At 47.5% G+C, this 17,156-nt stretch overlaps 1 protein-coding gene across 1 annotated transcript in view; it reads left to right on the forward strand.

Annotated features, from left to right (window-relative positions):
• Positions 1-445: 445 nt before the first annotated feature.
• Rbpms2 (RNA binding protein, mRNA processing factor 2) overlaps positions 446-17,156 on the forward strand; it is a 27,858-nt gene continuing 11,147 nt past the window's right edge. Inside the window, exon 1 of the mRNA XM_028752356.1 lies at positions 446-722. Within this exon, the coding sequence (XP_028608189.1) occupies positions 642-722 (81 nt within the window). The 5' untranslated portion in view covers positions 446-641. The remainder of the gene's footprint in view (positions 723-17,156) is intronic.

Here is a 17,156-nt window from a genome sequence, read left to right on the forward strand (position 1 = left end):
ACCCAGACCCGACGGGAAATCGGGGCGAGCGGTGTGCTCAAGACAGCATACATCTCCACATCTGGGCGTGAAACCGGGAGCCCCGCCGCCGCCCTGGCTGGGGAATGCAACGCGCGCGGGGGTCACCTCGAGCTCCACCCACACCCGCGCGGCTCCTTTAAGAAAAGTTCTCTGAGAGAGTTCATCGAAGTTTTCAGACGCGTCTCGGGAGAAGGGAACGCTGGGGAGCGGAGAGCCGAGTCGGGAAGAGAGAGGGAGACGGGAAGACGCCCGGGCTGACGAAGGCAAACAGAGGCCCGAGCGCCGCGTCCAGGCCGGGGCGAGCCCGCAGTGGGCTGCGGGGATTGGCTGCGCGTTCCCCCAGACCGCGGGCGGGGGCGGGGCGGGCCCCAGCTGAGGCCGGTTCCGGCGGCCGGCCCCCCGCCGCGGCGAGCGCACTCTCGGGCCGCCGTGAAAAGCGGGAGGGGGCGTCCGCACACGGGCTCCGCTCGGGTTCCCGGAGCCGGCTGCGCCCGCCACACTTACCGTGATTCCCCCTTTCCTCCCTCCCTAGCCCGACGCGCCTCCTCACGAGCTCGCACGCTCCTCAGGGGCGAGCGCCGCGGGAACCTACCGCTCCCTTCTCTGCGTCCCCCCTCGCCATGAGCAACCCGAAGCCGGACGTCGAGCACTGCACGGGCGCGGGCGCCGACGCGGGCCCCGGCGGCCCGCTGGAGGAGGAGGTGGGTGTGCGGCCGCCGCACCCGGCGCGCGTGAGGCGCACGCGGAGGTGGGCGCGGGAGCGGGGCACGCGGGGCCACGGCTCCGGACGCCTTCCCGCCGCTGCCCTTCGCCTTGGGGAGGAGCAACCGGTGTCCGTCGGGAGGGGGCGTGCGGCCTGGACCGGCCCCGCGGGGAAGGCATTGTCTCCCCGCCCTTCGGGGCTTGAGCAGGGCGCGCGTCGGCCGCCGTACGCGTGGCCTCGTGGTGGGCTTGGGGCGCCGCGGGGGTCCTGCGCCCGCTGCCCGAGTTTCCCTAGCCGGGTCGGGCTTGCGCTTCGTCTGAGGCGCGCCTCCTGGGTGGCCCGGACCCCCGCCCTGGCTGGAAGGAGCTGGGAGGGATGATCCCGGTGGGCACGCGGGAGGCTTGCTCACCCTCCAGTCGTTCTCGCCTCGACCCTCCCCGTGACCTTGGAGGCCTGCCCAGCTGCCCTGCGCCTAGATGAGAGCTGTAGTCTCAGTGGACAGACGGGCTTTTCCTCCCTGTCTCAGAATTTGGGTTTCTTCGGAGAGATGAGCCTGCAGTTTAATTAAGTCGGAAAAGAGCATTTAGAAGCGTTGAGTAGTCCCTGTTCTCGCCCTTTGAGCCAGTACCCCAAACTGGCCTCGGTGGGATCTTCCAAGGAGAGGTGACATAATCTTGTCTAACTGCCCTATGCTGAAAAAGGGATTATAAAACCGCGTCAAGGAATCACCAGTGCCTGTGGTTTCACCGGCTGGTGAGGACGACGCGCCTGTGGGGGATAAAAAACTTTAAAAGTAGCAGCGAATGTAGTAGCAGTAGTAGTTGGCCGGCCCAACTACTATGGGTTCCAAGCTCCTAGAGAGCTCTTTGACGTATGCCGTGTCACTTCAGGGCTGAGAGACCCTTCCTGCCCCGCCCTGACAAACTCTTGTCCAGGAAACCAAGGGTCAGTTATCCAGCCCTAGCGCCCTTCCCGTTGGTCTGGGGTAGAAACCGCGGAGGCCCTGGTGTTTCTTACTGGTTGTGTTAATGGGTTGGTGCAGAATGACCCACTGTTGGGCCGGGCCAGCAAGAGGCCTGCTACCAGCTTCAGTGCACCAGTGGCATGACATCTCCAGACATCTTGATAATCTAGGTTTGGATCCTGCTCTGGGAACAAGGAATTATATGCAATGGTTCACTCAAACGATGGAAAGGGGGGAGGGGCTGACATCTCGTAGCTCTGTAGTGGTAGCTGATCTTGGTTTCTGTTGGCTTCGTTCTCTTTGGGGTCCTTCACCCCATCCTAATCTACCTGAGTTTTAGAATCTCCTCTGAGAGTTGGGAGTGAGGAGTGTGTTGGTTGCTATTGAGTCTGTGATCTCTGCTTTTCCTCCTGCCCTTTGTGTTGAAATTGGGGGAGGGCAAGTGCTTCTTGAAGCTGTTCCAGGACTCCCAAATTTTGCATCTATTAAAAGGTTGGCCCTCAGCAGGGACTTCACACTTAAGACTGACCAGATCCTCAGACCCTCTGTTCTGGGGGAGGAAACTAACTATATGGTCACACAGAAGAGTTGGAAAAAGTGTATGAGGCCTTGACTACTTTTAAAAATTGTCTTTCTGGGAGAGAGGGCAGGATATTCAAAAAATAGAGCTACTGCTCTTTCTTCCAAGGGACTGTAGGTAGGCCTTGGTGGTTCAGAGAGTCCTGAGTTGTACCTGCAGGGGGACATGGGCTTGAATGTAGTATTTAGCAGAGTTCTAAGCAATAGGTCCTTATTTGGGTAGCATGTACATTAAAATAATACAAGATAGATTGGCATGGGCTCTGTTAAAAATGACACAAAAACTTGTGAAGCATTTCATATTGAAAGATAAAATGGAACTGGTAGAACAGCTAACCAGGTATTTGCTACCAAGCACTACCAAGCTTGACTGTCTGATTTGTGGAATCCACATGGTGGAGAGAGAGAACTAATTCTTGGAAGTTGTCCTCTAGTCCCCATGGTGCACCCTGGCACTCATTCTCCACCACGACCACATAAAAACAAATTAAAATGTAATTGAAAGTAGAAAACTGAGGACATGGGGATCTCCTGGTGTCCCATGTCTGCGCTTGTCTGATGAGAATAGGAGTCGCTTCCCTCAACAGTGTTTTTGAGCAGTAGCCTAAGAACTCTCAGCTCCATCTTTTTTCTGGCTGGAGCTTATCTCCTTTAGTTTAGGTAGTCCCAAGCAGTCAGTTTTACAATCCCTAAGCACTGTCATCCAGAAAATACTCTTAGCATTGGTGATTCACTGCTGTGGCCAAAACTGGTATTTCCCAATCATCTATTGATTAGCTATAACAAGCCTAGGGAAGGAAGTAAAGGGTACAGTCTACCTTTAACACCTCACTTCCTAAGGATGCCAGGTTGCAGGAAGAGGATGTGTTTTCTTGGTTCTAGGAGGAACGAATCCCTGGTTCAATTTAAACTGCTTTGTATAGTCAGGTTTACCGGCTAGCCTCCTGCTCTACCCACGAGGGTTCATCTATATTATGAACCTCAGGTTCCTTCTTTGGAATATTGATCAAAGGATTGCAGGCAGGGGTGGGGAATGAGGAGGCCTTGCCTGGCAGTCAGTGGGATGTGTCTACCATAGTGACACTAGGACGTTAGAGGTTAGCTCTCCCTGAGATGAGGGTGAGTAGGGTAGGAAGTTGTTAGTGAGTGGAAAAGACATTCCAAAATGTATGGCATACGTCAAAGGGTGACTCCCAAGACAGAGGCAGGAGGATCCTAGGTTCAAGGCTAGCTTGGCTCCGTAGATTCCGTAGAATGAGGCTTTCTTTCTTTCTTCTTCTTTTTTTTTTTTGGTTTGGTTTTTCGAGACAGGGTTTCTCTGTGTAGCCCTGGCTGTCCTGGAACTCACTCTGTAGACCAGGCTAGCCTCGAACTCAGAAGTCCACCTGCCTCTGCCTCCCAAGTGCTGGGATTAAAGGCATGCGCCACCACCGCCCGGCGAGGCATTATTTCAAAAGCAAAGCTTTTGAAGGGAGCAGGGTTTCGTGGATTATGGAGCCTCGTTGTTTATTTGGATAGCTACTAGCAGTTTGCTATTTGGAGAAATAGCAAAAGCCAAAGCCACATTATGAAAGACCTGAAAGCATGTGAAGTAGGGAGGAAATTGCCATTTTCTTGCACTTGAGATGTGTTAGAAAAGCTTTGATACCCTTTGAAGGAAGACAGTAGGAATTAAGGGAGAAGCAGAAGTTCCTGTTTAGTTGAAGGCTATACCCTCCTCAGGGTGGGTCTTGATGGAGGACCAGACATTGTTACATAGACCATGAAAATCCTGCTTAGATTCTAGTGATTCTCCTAGGTGGGTGGGTGGGGGGAGCGTCTCTAGAGAGCAATGTGTGTGGTGACAGGGTCTTGCTACATGGCTTAGGCTGGCTTGGATTGCTACCATGTCCTGAAACTATGTATCTTAAGTCACCATGACCTTGATCCTCCTGCCACAGCCTTCTGAACATAGGCTTTACAGTATTGTTGGGATAACAGATGTGTGCTACTACATTCAGTGTTACTTAAAGCTACTTTACTGCGGTATGATTGACACTGATAAAGCTACATTTATTCAACATGTAATTTGATGATTTTGGAGACTTGGCTAAAGTTACTTTTTGTATTTGTTTTGGTGCTAAGGATTCATCCCCAAGACATCACTGATGCTAAGCAAGCAAGTAGTCTGTCACTGAGCTGAATCCCAGCCCTTACAGTAATTTTATTTTTAGAGCCCTCGCTGGCCTAGAACTTGGCCTGTTTCTGCCTCCCAGGTGCTGGGATTTAATTTTTAATTAGGAAGCATCCTTAGGTAATTAAAGTGTGTTATTTGGATTCCTGAGTTGAAGGTATAAGTTTCTAAGACTGAAAGAAGTTAGTTAGCGAGTTGATTTTTTTAAAAAGATTTATTTATTTATTATATATGAATACACTGTAGCTGTCTTCAGACACCTCACAATAGGGCATCAGATCTCATTACAGATGGTTGTGAGCCACCATGTGGTTGCTGGGATTTGAACTCAGGACCTCTGGAAGTGCAGTCAGTGTTCTTAACCACTGAGCCATCTCTCCAGCCCTAGCTAGTTGATTTTTAAGACAGGGTGTCACTACTTAGCCCTGGATGACCTGAAACTTTGAACAGAGTTCCTCTTGCTTCTGCTTTCCCATTGCTGGGATTAAAGGCATATGCCCTCACTCCTAGCTTGTAAAGAAGTTTTCTGTTAACCTAATTGTAAAGTGTAGAAAGTCAGGAGTAATGGTACCCAGGTTATCTACAATTGGACCTGTGACTGTTACCCTTTCTTTCCACAGTAGGTGGGATAAGAGTATGTATCCTCACAGGATCACAGGAGACAGGTCTTTGGCACCTCTAAGAAGTTAGTTTAACCTTCCTCTCTGAGGTGTGGATAAGTAGGAGGATATTAGACTTGCAGTGATGGACAGGCCAAGGTTAGTCTAAATGAATGCAAAAGAATTCTAGAGTCCAGTGTATGACGTGGGCATCTTCCCCTCCTTTTTTTTTTCCTTCAAATTTTAGTTTTTAGTTAGGTCTAGTATTTATGTATATGTGTCAGTGTATGTGAGTACAATGCTGTGTAGGCCAGAAGGAGGCATCAGGCCCCCTGGGACTTCAATTAAAGGTGGACTCTGGTACCTAATTGAACTTAGGTACCATGCAAGCTCAGTAGGGGATCTTAATACCAAACCATCTCTGTAGCCCTCCATTTTCCTTTGCTTTTCCCTGACATCAGAAACATTTTGAAGGTGAGTGTGGATGGGTCATGCCGGTGATTCTTTTTTTTTTTTTTTTTTTTTTTGGTTTTTCGAGACAGGGTTTCTCTGTATAGCCCGGGCTGTCCTGGAACTCACTCTGTAGACCAGGCTGGCCTCGAACTCAGAAATCCGCCTGCCTCTGCCTCCCGAGTGCTGGGATTAAAGGCGTGCGCCACCACCGCCCGGCCACATGCCGGTGATTCTAATTCTAAAGAGTTTGAGACAGGAAGACTGTCTTAAGTTCAGAGGCCATTCTGACTTACAAAGGGATTTTAAGCCAGGGAGGACTACTGAACACGAGCCTATCTCTCAATACACACATCAGAACCAACCAGACAAAGCTGGACGTGGTGATGAATGCTTCAAATCCCAGCATTTGGGAAGGAGCAGGAGGGACGGGAATTCAAGGTCGTTAGCTATAGTGTTAAGTCTTGCTATGAAGAGACACCATGACCAAGACAACTCTTACAGAAGAAAAAAAAAAGAAAGCATTTTTAATTAGGGGCTTGTTTATAGTTTCAGAGGTTTAGACCATTATGATAATGGGAAGCATGGCAGCAGGCATGGTGCTAGAAAAATAATTGAGAGCTACATCCTGGTTCAAAGGCAGAGAGACACAGCTTGGTTTGGGGTTTTGAAACTACAGAGCCCACCCCCAGTGACACACTTCCTCCAACAAGGCCACATCCCCTAATCCTTTCAAATAGTGCCACTTCCTGGTGACTAAGCATTCAAATATGGGAACCATTCTTATTCAAAACCCTACAGGTGGATTACCCTGGGCTATCTAAAGAGACCTTTTCTCCCCCAAAAAAGGGCAGGCATATTTTGCTGCACATCTTTAATCCCAGCATTTAGGGGGGCAGAGGCAGGCAGTCTAGTAGTGAGTTCCAGGCCAACCAGGGCTAAATAGAGAAAAAAGAAAGAAAAAGAAAAAACAATCCACAGAAAAACATAACAATCAGCCATCCACCCCCAACCACCAACATAAACCTACACACATTTGAAAGACCATGGACATCTTGGTGCTTGTTGGGCAAGCTTTTCAAGATGAGGGAAGGAAGTCTTCTATATTTCTAGGCACTTACTTGGAAGCATGGCTCAGGCAAATGGATCCAGGCGGATTTTGTGAGGTCAGTCTCCTCCACTCTCTAGGGGTTCTTATGGATGTATCTGTCTTCTCTGCTCAGATGAAGAGGCTAGATTAGATTGCTAGTAGTAAGTAAACTTGTCTGTAGTGTATGTCTTGGGCATTATGCTGAGTATCCCTCCGTCTTAATTCCCCCTTTGATAGTAGCACTGCAGAGTCCTTACATTAAACAGACACTAGAGGCTTGCTTTCACAGGGCTAGCTAGAGTCAGTACTTAACCACATACTGCACCTCTCTTGTTTTAGATTAGGGTTGGTGAGATGTGGTGTGGAGGGGAAAAATGTCGGTAATCAGTTGCTGGTTTTCCTAGTACCGGTGATCAACCCTGCTTTGTGCTTGCTATTCAAATATTCTATGTCCAAGGTTCTACTCTTGCAGCCCCAAAGAAAAGGAATATGATTTTGTTTTGAGCCAGGGTCCTTGACATAATAGTACTAGTAGACCAAGTTAGACCAGGTCAGCCTCAAACTCACAGAGATCTGCCTGCCAATGCCTGAGTGCTAGGATTACAGTGTCACCATGCCCAGCTACAACCAAAAAATTTGAGGGTTGAGTTCTGGGTCCCTAGAGTAGAGGAACCTAGTGATTGAGTCAGGCCGTCTGTTTTAGGCTGTTGGTAACCTAAGATCTGGCAGTAGATGATGAGTAATCCCCTCCAGCCAAAAGGTTTATTTTATCATACACGTTTAGAATTGCCATTGTCTGGAAATTACAAAAACGACTCAGTTATATTTTAAGTTCTCTACAGGAGACATAACCCTTAGTCATCTATACATGGGGCCGATTGTTTTCATACGCCATTGCCACAGACCACTGTGAACATCTTAATTAAAGAAATGAACAGTTTTGCTCTCAAGTGACTACTGCCATTCTATAGACATTTTCTTGGAACTCTTTATCTCTTTCTCTATATATTGACATCCTGGCTGGTTTGCTCCAGAGAGTCAGCTGTTAATCCCATTCAGTGTTTGGACATGGTGGTTCTCTGTGCCTTCCCCCACCCCCTTCTGGATTGGTGTTGCTAAATTCCATATTATGGTCACAGCAGGGGCTGAGGGTACCGCCTTTTCTTTGTTTAAGCTATTTATTCCTTTGGGTCCTGGTCAGATGGAGAGGAGGGAGAGTCAGTCCCTGGTTCAGGGTTATCCAGGACTGGGCAAAATTGCTGTGTGGTGGCATGACCTGTCTGTTCCTGTTCTGTTAGTCATATATAGGCAGTAGCCACACTGAGCTCCGTGTCAGCGCTCTACGATCTGACTGTGCCCACCCCTGCCACATGAATGCTTAGTCACCAGGGAGTAGAACTCTTTGATTGGATTTAAAGGATTAGGAGATACCTGGCCTTATTGGAGGGTGTGTCACTGGGGGTGGGCTTTGAGGTTTCCAAAATGTTTGTCATGTGTAACCTTTTGATCAGCGTGTAGCACTCAGCTACTGCCCCAGTGCCATGCTTGCTGCCATGCTCCCGCCATGGTGGACTAGACCTCTGAAACTGTAAGCAAGATCCCCATGAAATGAAGAAGGCAAGTGATAGATCATGACCACCCATCACACCCATGATAGCAGCCAGGGGCATGGGGAGGTAGGTGGACTTGTGAGACTTCTTTATTGCTGGGAATGCACAGGTAGCCTTGCCTCTGGGTGTGGCCTCTGATTTTGCCTGGAGCCTCATGGCCATCACATCTGTCTCCAGCATCCTGCTGTAGCACCAACTCTACACAGCATGGTACTTCTTGTCAGCTTTAGTTTTCTAGATGGAGGCATAGGTCAGTGCACATGACAGGCTTTGACTGGTTGCGTTCATAAAACATGAAGCCTTCTTCTGAGGCTAGGAACAGTTAGAGGATGAAGTTTGAAGCCTTAGTACTTTATATATAACCAGCTCTGTTTCTCCCCTTTGATAACTTGCTTTCACCTAATTTGATAGTCCACAGTCTCTGCTCTTCCAACTCCTATACATAGTCAATACTTTAGGGTATATTTTACAGCCTAGAGGGTAAGAGCCCCAAACTTTTCAATCAACTTGAACTTTACCCCCAGCTCTTGTCTACAGGCTATCTAATCCCAGAGCTGGCTTGTCTGTAAAAAAACGGGAGCCCATTCCCGTTTCACCTGCTACATCAAAAGGAGTGTTAAGTGTACAAGCCAGTGATTGGTTTGTATGAATGTGTGTAACTACAAAGTGTGGTTCAGAATACAACCTCAGCCAGCCTCTGATCATATGCATTTGGGGGCTGGAATTTGCTGGGCAGTCACAATGATGGGACAGACACTGAGGTCTGGGACTTTTAGTGATAGTGATCAAAAACTTTGGGATAAGGTGTCATGTGATCAAGAACTGCCTAGAAAATCCTATGGTTGGTGTGTTAGGGAGCCACTGAGCCACTCCTGAGCTCCATAGAAAGCAGAGGAAGCATGTCCTCAGAGCACCAGACTCCAGGGAGTCTGTGTCTCTAGGCTCATAGCCACTGCTTACCATGGTGCTGCTTGCTCTTTCCCTGTGCCCTCGATTAGTGCCTTATAAGTCCTTGGTCTGCAGGCCATGTTGCTAACGTTCACCCACCCCACATCAAGTGGCCCTATGCAGAGTCTTTTTTCCCTGGGAGGGGTGAGAGTTTACTTGCTGTGCCAAACCCAAGCAGAATCCTACTTCACCCTCCAGCACACCAAAGAAAAAATGGCCACTGAGATCAAACTGGCTGCCCTGAGGTTTCTACCTGGCAACCTCATCATTGATCCAGCAGTGACTTACCCCCCTCATAACCCTGGGCCCAAGGTGGCCTAAAGGCACACTGCCTAGCTTTTGCCTCACTCACAGGTTTGTCTGTCCCTTTATATGCTACCCTTTGCTTTCCTGTGGGCACTGAGGTTCTCAGGAGAGGGATGAAAAACATTGATCGCATCTTACCCTGAGTAGTTTGTGTTTTGAGACAGTCTCTGTGTAACCCCAGCTGTTCTGGAACTCACTCTGTAGATCCAGCTGCCCTGCCTGGGTGCTGGGATTAAAGGTGCGTGCCACCACACCTGGCCCTTACTGGGTCTTAATTAGCTTCGCGTCTCCCTCCCTTTATAAAAGGAGTCCAGGCAAGAGGTTCTTTCTTTATGGCTAAGCTTACTGCTCTTTTTGCAGTGCATATACAAAGAACGTCTGGTAACATGCGTTAAGTAGCACATATCTGTCATCCTAGTTGCTTTGAGAGTTTGAGAGGAGAGAATTATTTAGGCAGCTAGGTTTAATGCCTTCCTGGGACAAATGGTGACAGAGCATCTAGAAAGGAAGAGGGAAAGGAAAAGTTTGGGTGTTTGGAATGTTGGAGTGTGATGGAGCTGTTCTTTATTATAGCCGAGACAGGAGGGAGCTGCTTGTCCCAGTTGGTGATAGGGCCTGAGACTTCACCCTAGGCCTCCTGATAACTGTTTAAGGCTTTTTCTTGCATTTTTCTGAGACTTGTTGGCAGTTGCCTTCTGACCAAGGAGGTGAAGCCTGAATCCAGTCTCTTGCTTGCAATGGTCCCTTCACGTCCCAGGATTATAGTGTCTCTATAGGATGTTGAGTGTTTTTGTGTCAGGAAAAGTTTATATAGACTGAGAGTGTGTGCATATGTGTTCCATCGATTGACTAACACCTATCCAGAAACAGTGGAAAGATAGTGCTACTCACATAAAGGATGGAGATGGCAGTCTTCTGGTTTTACCTCCCACCTTATTTATTTGTTTGTTTGTGAGACAGAGTGTGACTCTGTGGGTCTGTCTGGCTTAGAACCTGCTATGTAGACCAGGCTGGCCTGTAACTCTGCCTTCCCCACTGCTGGGATCAAAGGTTCCATCAGGCCCAGCTTTGGACTGTCTTAAAACTCCCAGTCTAGTCTCAAATTCTCACGACTGTTCTCTTGCCTCAGCCTCCAGAGTGTTGGTATTACTGGTGTGAGCCACCGTGGCTTGCTGGCTCCTTTCACCTCTTTAGAACCTGTGCTGTTTAGGACTAGCCACAGCGTCACCCTCACTGACCCTAGTGTTCTTCAAGGTACTGTTTCTCCTTTGATCAGAGCTGAAAGCAACATGTCCTTGGGTGCCTAAGGCTGCTTCACACTGGAGTCTAAACAGACTGGCATAGTAAGATCAAGGTCTGGAAAGAAGCATTGACTCATGAGCCAAGCACTTGGGGACCTTAAAGCTACTTTTTAACTTGTGCAATGGCTGCTAGCAAGGTCCTGGTTTTCTCATCTAAAAATACAGTATCTTCCAACTCAAAAATTACTTAGGTTACTGTTGAGAACTCGGAGTGGGGGAAGGATGTGGGTAGGGCTTACAGGAGTCTTGTTTTTCCCAGTTTGGATTTCCCTCCTCTCCCCTCCCCCTCCTAAGTAGTGTTTTCCATCCAGATGACTCCCGGGAGCCCTAGCTCCCAGCTGTGAGTAGGGAGGGCTTGAGCGAGAGTTACTTGAACCTTGATGGAATGGATGGTTAGGCAGTGGTTCCTTTCCAGATTGAATTCTAACTTTAAGAGATGCTGAAAGACTTCTGGAGGTAGCTCAGTAGGGGTGCACTTGGTACTTTGGACAAAGCCTTGGGTTCAAGCTCTAGGATTGCAAATAGCCTACACAAAACAAAAAAGATTTACAGAATTCATTTTCTTTTTTTTTCCCTTTTCAAAAACTGTCTTTCAGTTTTTACTTGTGTGTGTGTGTGTGTGTGTGTCACAAAGTGAGACAACCGACTGGGAAGCCACTTGCTTTTCCTTGGTTGATTCCTGTTGTTCCTATGTCATTACATTTCCAGGCTGGCTATTCCATAAGCTTTAGGGCTTTTCCTGTCTCGTGATGTACAGCATTGGGTTTTGGAGGTTGCATTTAGATCACTAAGCATGTACACTAGTACTTTTAGCCATGGAGCCATCTTCCAGACCCTCTTGTCGTTTTGGATTCTTGAGACAGCCTCTCAGTGTAGTCCAGATTCTCTGCCTCCTAAGTACTGCAATTCCCAGTGTGGTGGTGCATGCTTACTAGCCTCTTTTCTTTCTTGATTTTATCTCTTTTGTAGGATATTTTTATTGCCAAAAGTCAAAGTTTTCCCGTGCGTACCTTCTCCCTGAATCCCATACTGTTGGCAAGGATTTATGGTGGGCAGACTAAGGCCTCAAGTGGGTTGGTGGGGTTTCTGAGGTCCAGGGCAGTCCTGGTGTTCTTTAGCAAGATTTCTAGGGAAGCAGTCTCTATACAGAGCCCCAGGTCCTGTCTTGGCTCTTCTATGGCTGGAGGTTGAGGAAGGCTGTGACTGTCCTTCAACGTTAAAGGGGAAGAGGGTTTAATGGCCATGGGTGTCACATTGTTGCTGAAAGCAGTGTTTACCCTTTCCATCAATAATAAAATCTGGCGTTTATGGAGTCCATCCTTTTAGCTGCAGTAATTGAGCAGCAGGCATTTAGTGATTGGTGTAAAAGAGGTCTTTGTGGGTGTAAAAAGTTGTGTAGAGTAGAAACTAAACATAGTGGTACAGTTGGGAGGTGGTAGCAGGCAGTTAGGAATTCAAGGTCATCTTTAGCAATGTGGGCAGGTGGAGCCCATGAAACTCCCCCCCCCCCCCATCTTAGAAAACAACAAGAAAAATAAGGCTGGGACATTTCTCTCAATCCTGAACAATGTCAGCTCTGTCCCATTTTTACAAGAGGCACAGACTTAGAGCCGATGGGTCCCTATCCTGAGTGCAGGTTCTCTAATGAGGAGGACCTCCCCACCTCCCATTTTAGGGCCCTGTATGATCTCCTAAGAGGAGGAAGTCTGAGCAGTTTGCTGTTTGAGCCATGACCTTTAGGCTGCCTCCAGTATCTGCCTGACCATGCCTTACCTAGAAGCACAGTAGCACTTTGTTACTGAACGCTTGTTTAGTCTTTTTTTTTTTTTCCTTCTTTCTTTTGTTTGTATTTTGTGGGGTTTTTTTTTTTGTTTTTTGGTTTTTTTTTGGGGGGGGTTGGTTTTTTGAGACAGGATTTCTCTGTGTAGTCCTGGCTGTCCTGGAACTCACTCAGTAGACCAGGCTGGCCTCGAACTCAGAAATCCACCTGCCTCTGCCTCCCAAGTGCTGGGATTAAAGGCGTGCACCACCACTGTCTGGCGTTTTAAAAAATTTTTTGTTTTTTGTTTTTGAGAGAGAGAGGATCTCTCTGTGTATAGCTTTGGCTGTCCTGGAACTCAACTCTGAGAACCAGGCTGGCCTTGAACTTGGAGATCTTATTGCCTCTGCCTCCAGAGTGTTGGGATTAAAGGCATATGCCACCACCACCTGGCTCTTTCTTTTTAAAAGATTTATTTATGTATGTATATATATGGGTGTTTTGTCTGAATGTGTATTTGCATTTGCAGACCAGAAGAAGGTACAGAATCCTTGGGACTACAGCTGTAGATAATAGTCAGCCACCATGTGGTTGTTGTGAATTGAACTCAGGACCTCTGGAAGAACAGTCAGTGAGTACTCTTAACTGTGGAGCCATCTCTCCAGCCCCTTTTGTCTCTGTGAACAACTGAGTTTATTTGAAGGAAGATTTTTCACTGACTCTTAGATGTGAATGGACACGTTAGAGCCCTTCCTAGTTTTCTTCAGAAAGTGAACTGTAGCCAGACTTGGGGGGTGTACACCTGTACTTCGGAAATTGAGGCAAAAAGATTCAGAATTTAGATGTATGATAGATACCCTGTCTCAAAAACAAACAACAAATAGACTGGAGAGATGGCTCTTCGGATTAGAGCACTGACGTCCTGAGTTCAATTCCCAGCAACCACATGGTGGCTCACAACCATCTGTAATGGGGATCTGATGCCCTCTTCTGGTGTGTCTGAAGATAGCAACAGTGTACTTGTCAAAAACAAAACAACAACTTGACTTCTGGCCGGAATAGCTACATACAACATGAAGAAGACACCTGTCCCATGGCATTAGACAGTGTGGTCAAGAATCTCCCTTTATAGGCATGGTGACACATACATTTAATCACAGCACTCTGGAGATAGAGGCAGGCAGATCTCTGAGTTCAAGGCCAGTTTAGTCCATAGAGCTAGTTTCAGGACATCTAGAGTGACACAGAAACACTGTTTCAAAAAAAATCAAAAATCAAAAATCTCCCATTAAATCTGTTTACTAGGAGGAAGAATTTCCACCATGTAGATTTTAAGATAGGAACTGCCTTGGCCCTGTGCCTGTGGATACTGAGTGTGAGGCTAGCATTGGCGGGACAGAAAGAACCTAGGAGTACATAGGCCCTTCTCTCTGAGGGGCAGTAAAGACCTAGAGAGTCCCAAGAAGTTGGACATCAAACCACAGCCTGTGGTGTGCACTTAGCAAGTGGAAGCTGGACTTCTCCCACATTACTCCCAGGGTCTATAGAGCAAAGATATATAGTAAGGCTGTGTAAGAGAAGGGCAGCTTTGGGGAGTTCCAGGGTCCATGGCCCTTGGTAGTGGACAGGTAAGAGTTTGCAGAGGTAAATTATTTTATGCTCTTTGTTGACCTTTATGTGTATGCTAGAGTAAGGAGAGTTCTCTTGGTCTTGGTGTATGTGTTGTATAGATTAAAACATTCAGAAAGATGAAGTAGCTTCCCTGGGCCAAAGCCTAAAGATGGGATATAAACTCTGATCCAACTAGCCTGTTCTCTCGGCTATTTATAGTGTCATTTTGCTTTGCTGGGTTACATGTCTCTGGATAAGTTTCTTTAGAGGAACTGAATATGGAGGGAAAGATCTTAGTGACAGGGCTTGAGTAGATGCTTGGAAAGGTAGACAAATTTTGAGGCTTGTTCTTGTCTCTAAGGCTTTGTGTAGTTGGCATGTCAGACTGATGGGAGCAATACAAGGCAAGGGTGCCAAAGTCATGGCAGGACTTCAGGGGAATGAGGATTGAGGAAACGCAGCCGAAAGGATGGATGCTGTCTAGCTAATGCGAACGGGGCAGGGTGGGAGGGAACAGCACAAGCAGCTGCTATGAGATGAGGGCCTGGAGTGCATGGGGTTGGGTGGAGTCTGATGGTGGAAGCAGTCCACTGGTGGGTTCCAGACACTCCTCTTTTCTGTGTGCTGCTAGCCAGCCTGTTGAGCTCATACCTCCTTCTACCTTTAGTTTGCTAGTTTTTTTTTTTTTTTCTTCCTATCATCTGAAATAAAAAGCTTCAGAAGGGAGAAGACCCAGCTTTAGCTTTGGGCCTTATAGTGCAATTGCCCAAGGGGATTGCTGGAGGCATACCAAAATCTTGAATACCTAGGTCTCAACAGCTCTGTTCCTTGGTGAACCAAGTTGCTTGCAAAGCTGATTGTGGTGGCACATACCTACAATCCCAATTCTCGGGGAGGTGATACTGGAGTATTGCTATGAACTTGAAGCCAAGTTGGGCTACATTTGAGTTCAGTGTCAGTCCTAAATACATATTGAGACCGTCTCAGGAAAATAAAAAAGAAGGGGTATTGGTGGTCCATGCTTTTAATCCCAGCACTCTGGAGGCAGACACAGGTGGATCTCTGAGTTCAAGGCCAGCCTGGTCTACATAGAGTTCCAGGACAGACAATGCTACACAGAGAAACCCTGTCTCAAAAAAAAAAAAAAATTACAACAGTAACAAAAACCGAAAACCAAAGACAAGTTATTGATCCTTTCTCATCTCACTGCCTGTCTCTTAACAAGGGAGATAAAAGGATGTAATTGGCTGGGGTAGAGTGTTCAGGTCAGACTTCCCGTGACTTAGCCTCCAACGTCACCCAATCCATACTGCGTTGTTTCTGTCAGGGTAATCGAGGACATGCAGAGAGCCATGCTGTAGCCTTTGAGGGGGTTTAGAACATAGACTATGGAAACCAGAGGGAGCAGGCCAGAGAAGCTTGGAGATGGGGAAAGATCCCACACCAAACAGGAAACTCTGTGCTGAGAACTTGCTATTTAAGGGGCCTCTGGGGAGGTCTGACCAAAGAGCCGTTTGACGGAGGGATTAAAATTAGCCTGAGTTGAGATAGGCATGCTCTGGAGAGGGCTGAGGTGGAAGTTTCTGTGGGGCTGCTCTAAGGAAGAAGACAAAATGACTACTGTGGTCCCTTCACTAGGCAGCTTGCACTTGAAGTCCCATCTGGTGGGACAGACACTGTCTACACTGAGATCCTATCTTTCCTGGTACCCCAAAGCCAGGCTATATAACAGAGAGACTTGGATTTTGAGTCAGTGACCTTCGGTGAGTCACTTGTGCCTGGGGATTTACTCGTATACTTTTTCTCCCCAGATTTTTCCTTTTTCTTTCTTTTTCCTTTTTTTTGGGGGGGGGGGGCTTTTCAAGACAGGGTTTCTCTGTGTAGTCCTGGCTGGCTGCCCTGAAACTCACTCTGTAGACCAGGCTGGCCTCGAACTCAGAAATCCGCCTGCCTCTGCCTCCCAAGTGCTGGAATTAAAGGCGTGCGCCGCCACCACCCGCCCCCCCACCCCCAGGTTTTTCAAGACAGGGTTTTTTTCTATGTAGCCCTGGCTGTCCTGGAGTTCTCTGTAGGACCAGGCTGCCTTGAACTCAGAGACCTTTCTGTCTCTGCCTCCAGAGTGCTGGGATTAAAGGCATGCACCACCCCCACCTGGCTATCTATATTTGTTTTAAATAATTTTTTAGATGTATTTTATATGTCTGTGTGTTTATATTATGAATATCGTGTATGGTGTCCTCAATAAGCCATTAGGTCCTCTGGCATTGGGCTACAGAAGGTTGTAAGCTATCATCAGGTGGGTGCTGCGACCCTTGTCTAAGTCATCTACAAAATAACAAGTACTCTTAACTGCTAAGCCTGACAGTGTGTGTGTGTGTACACCTGTGTTTACCAATATGCCACAGATTCACATGGGGTCAAAGGACAAGTTATGGCTATCAGATCTCTGTGGATTCCAGAGATTAAACTTAAAATAAGTTTAAAAGCTATAGACAAGAAATAGTAACTCACATCTTTAATCTCTGTGAATTCAAGGGCAGCCTGGTCTACAAAGCAAGTTCCAGGATAGCTAGAGCTACACAGAGAAACCCTATCTTGAAAAGAACAAAACAAAACCTATAATAAACTAAAGGACCTTCTTTTTCCACCGTAGCCCCCAAGTGCTGTGCCTACTTTAATACCAGGTGCCAGCATCATTTACATAGCAGAGACCCCTGTGACAAACCTGTTCCAATGGCTGGGAGACAGAAGTGAAAGGATTGAAAGTTTAAGACTAGCCTGAGCTTTTTAAGCAAGATGCTGTCTCAAAAAAATTCTTTTAAAAACTAGAAATTGGCTGGGCATGGTGGCAAATGCCTCAAATTCAAGCATCAGGGAAACAGAGGCAGGTGGATCTCTGAGTTCAAGGTCAGCCTGGTCTACATAGAGGGTTCCAGGACAGTCAGGGCTCTATAAAGAGACCCCCGTCTCAAGACAGACACACACACACACACACACACACACACACACACACACACACACACACACACACACACACACACA

This window comes from Grammomys surdaster, unplaced genomic scaffold, assembly GCF_004785775.1.
Source record: "Grammomys surdaster isolate TR1022 unplaced genomic scaffold, NIH_TR_1.0 125896, whole genome shotgun sequence".
NCBI classification, from domain to species: domain Eukaryota; kingdom Metazoa; phylum Chordata; class Mammalia; order Rodentia; family Muridae; genus Grammomys; species Grammomys surdaster.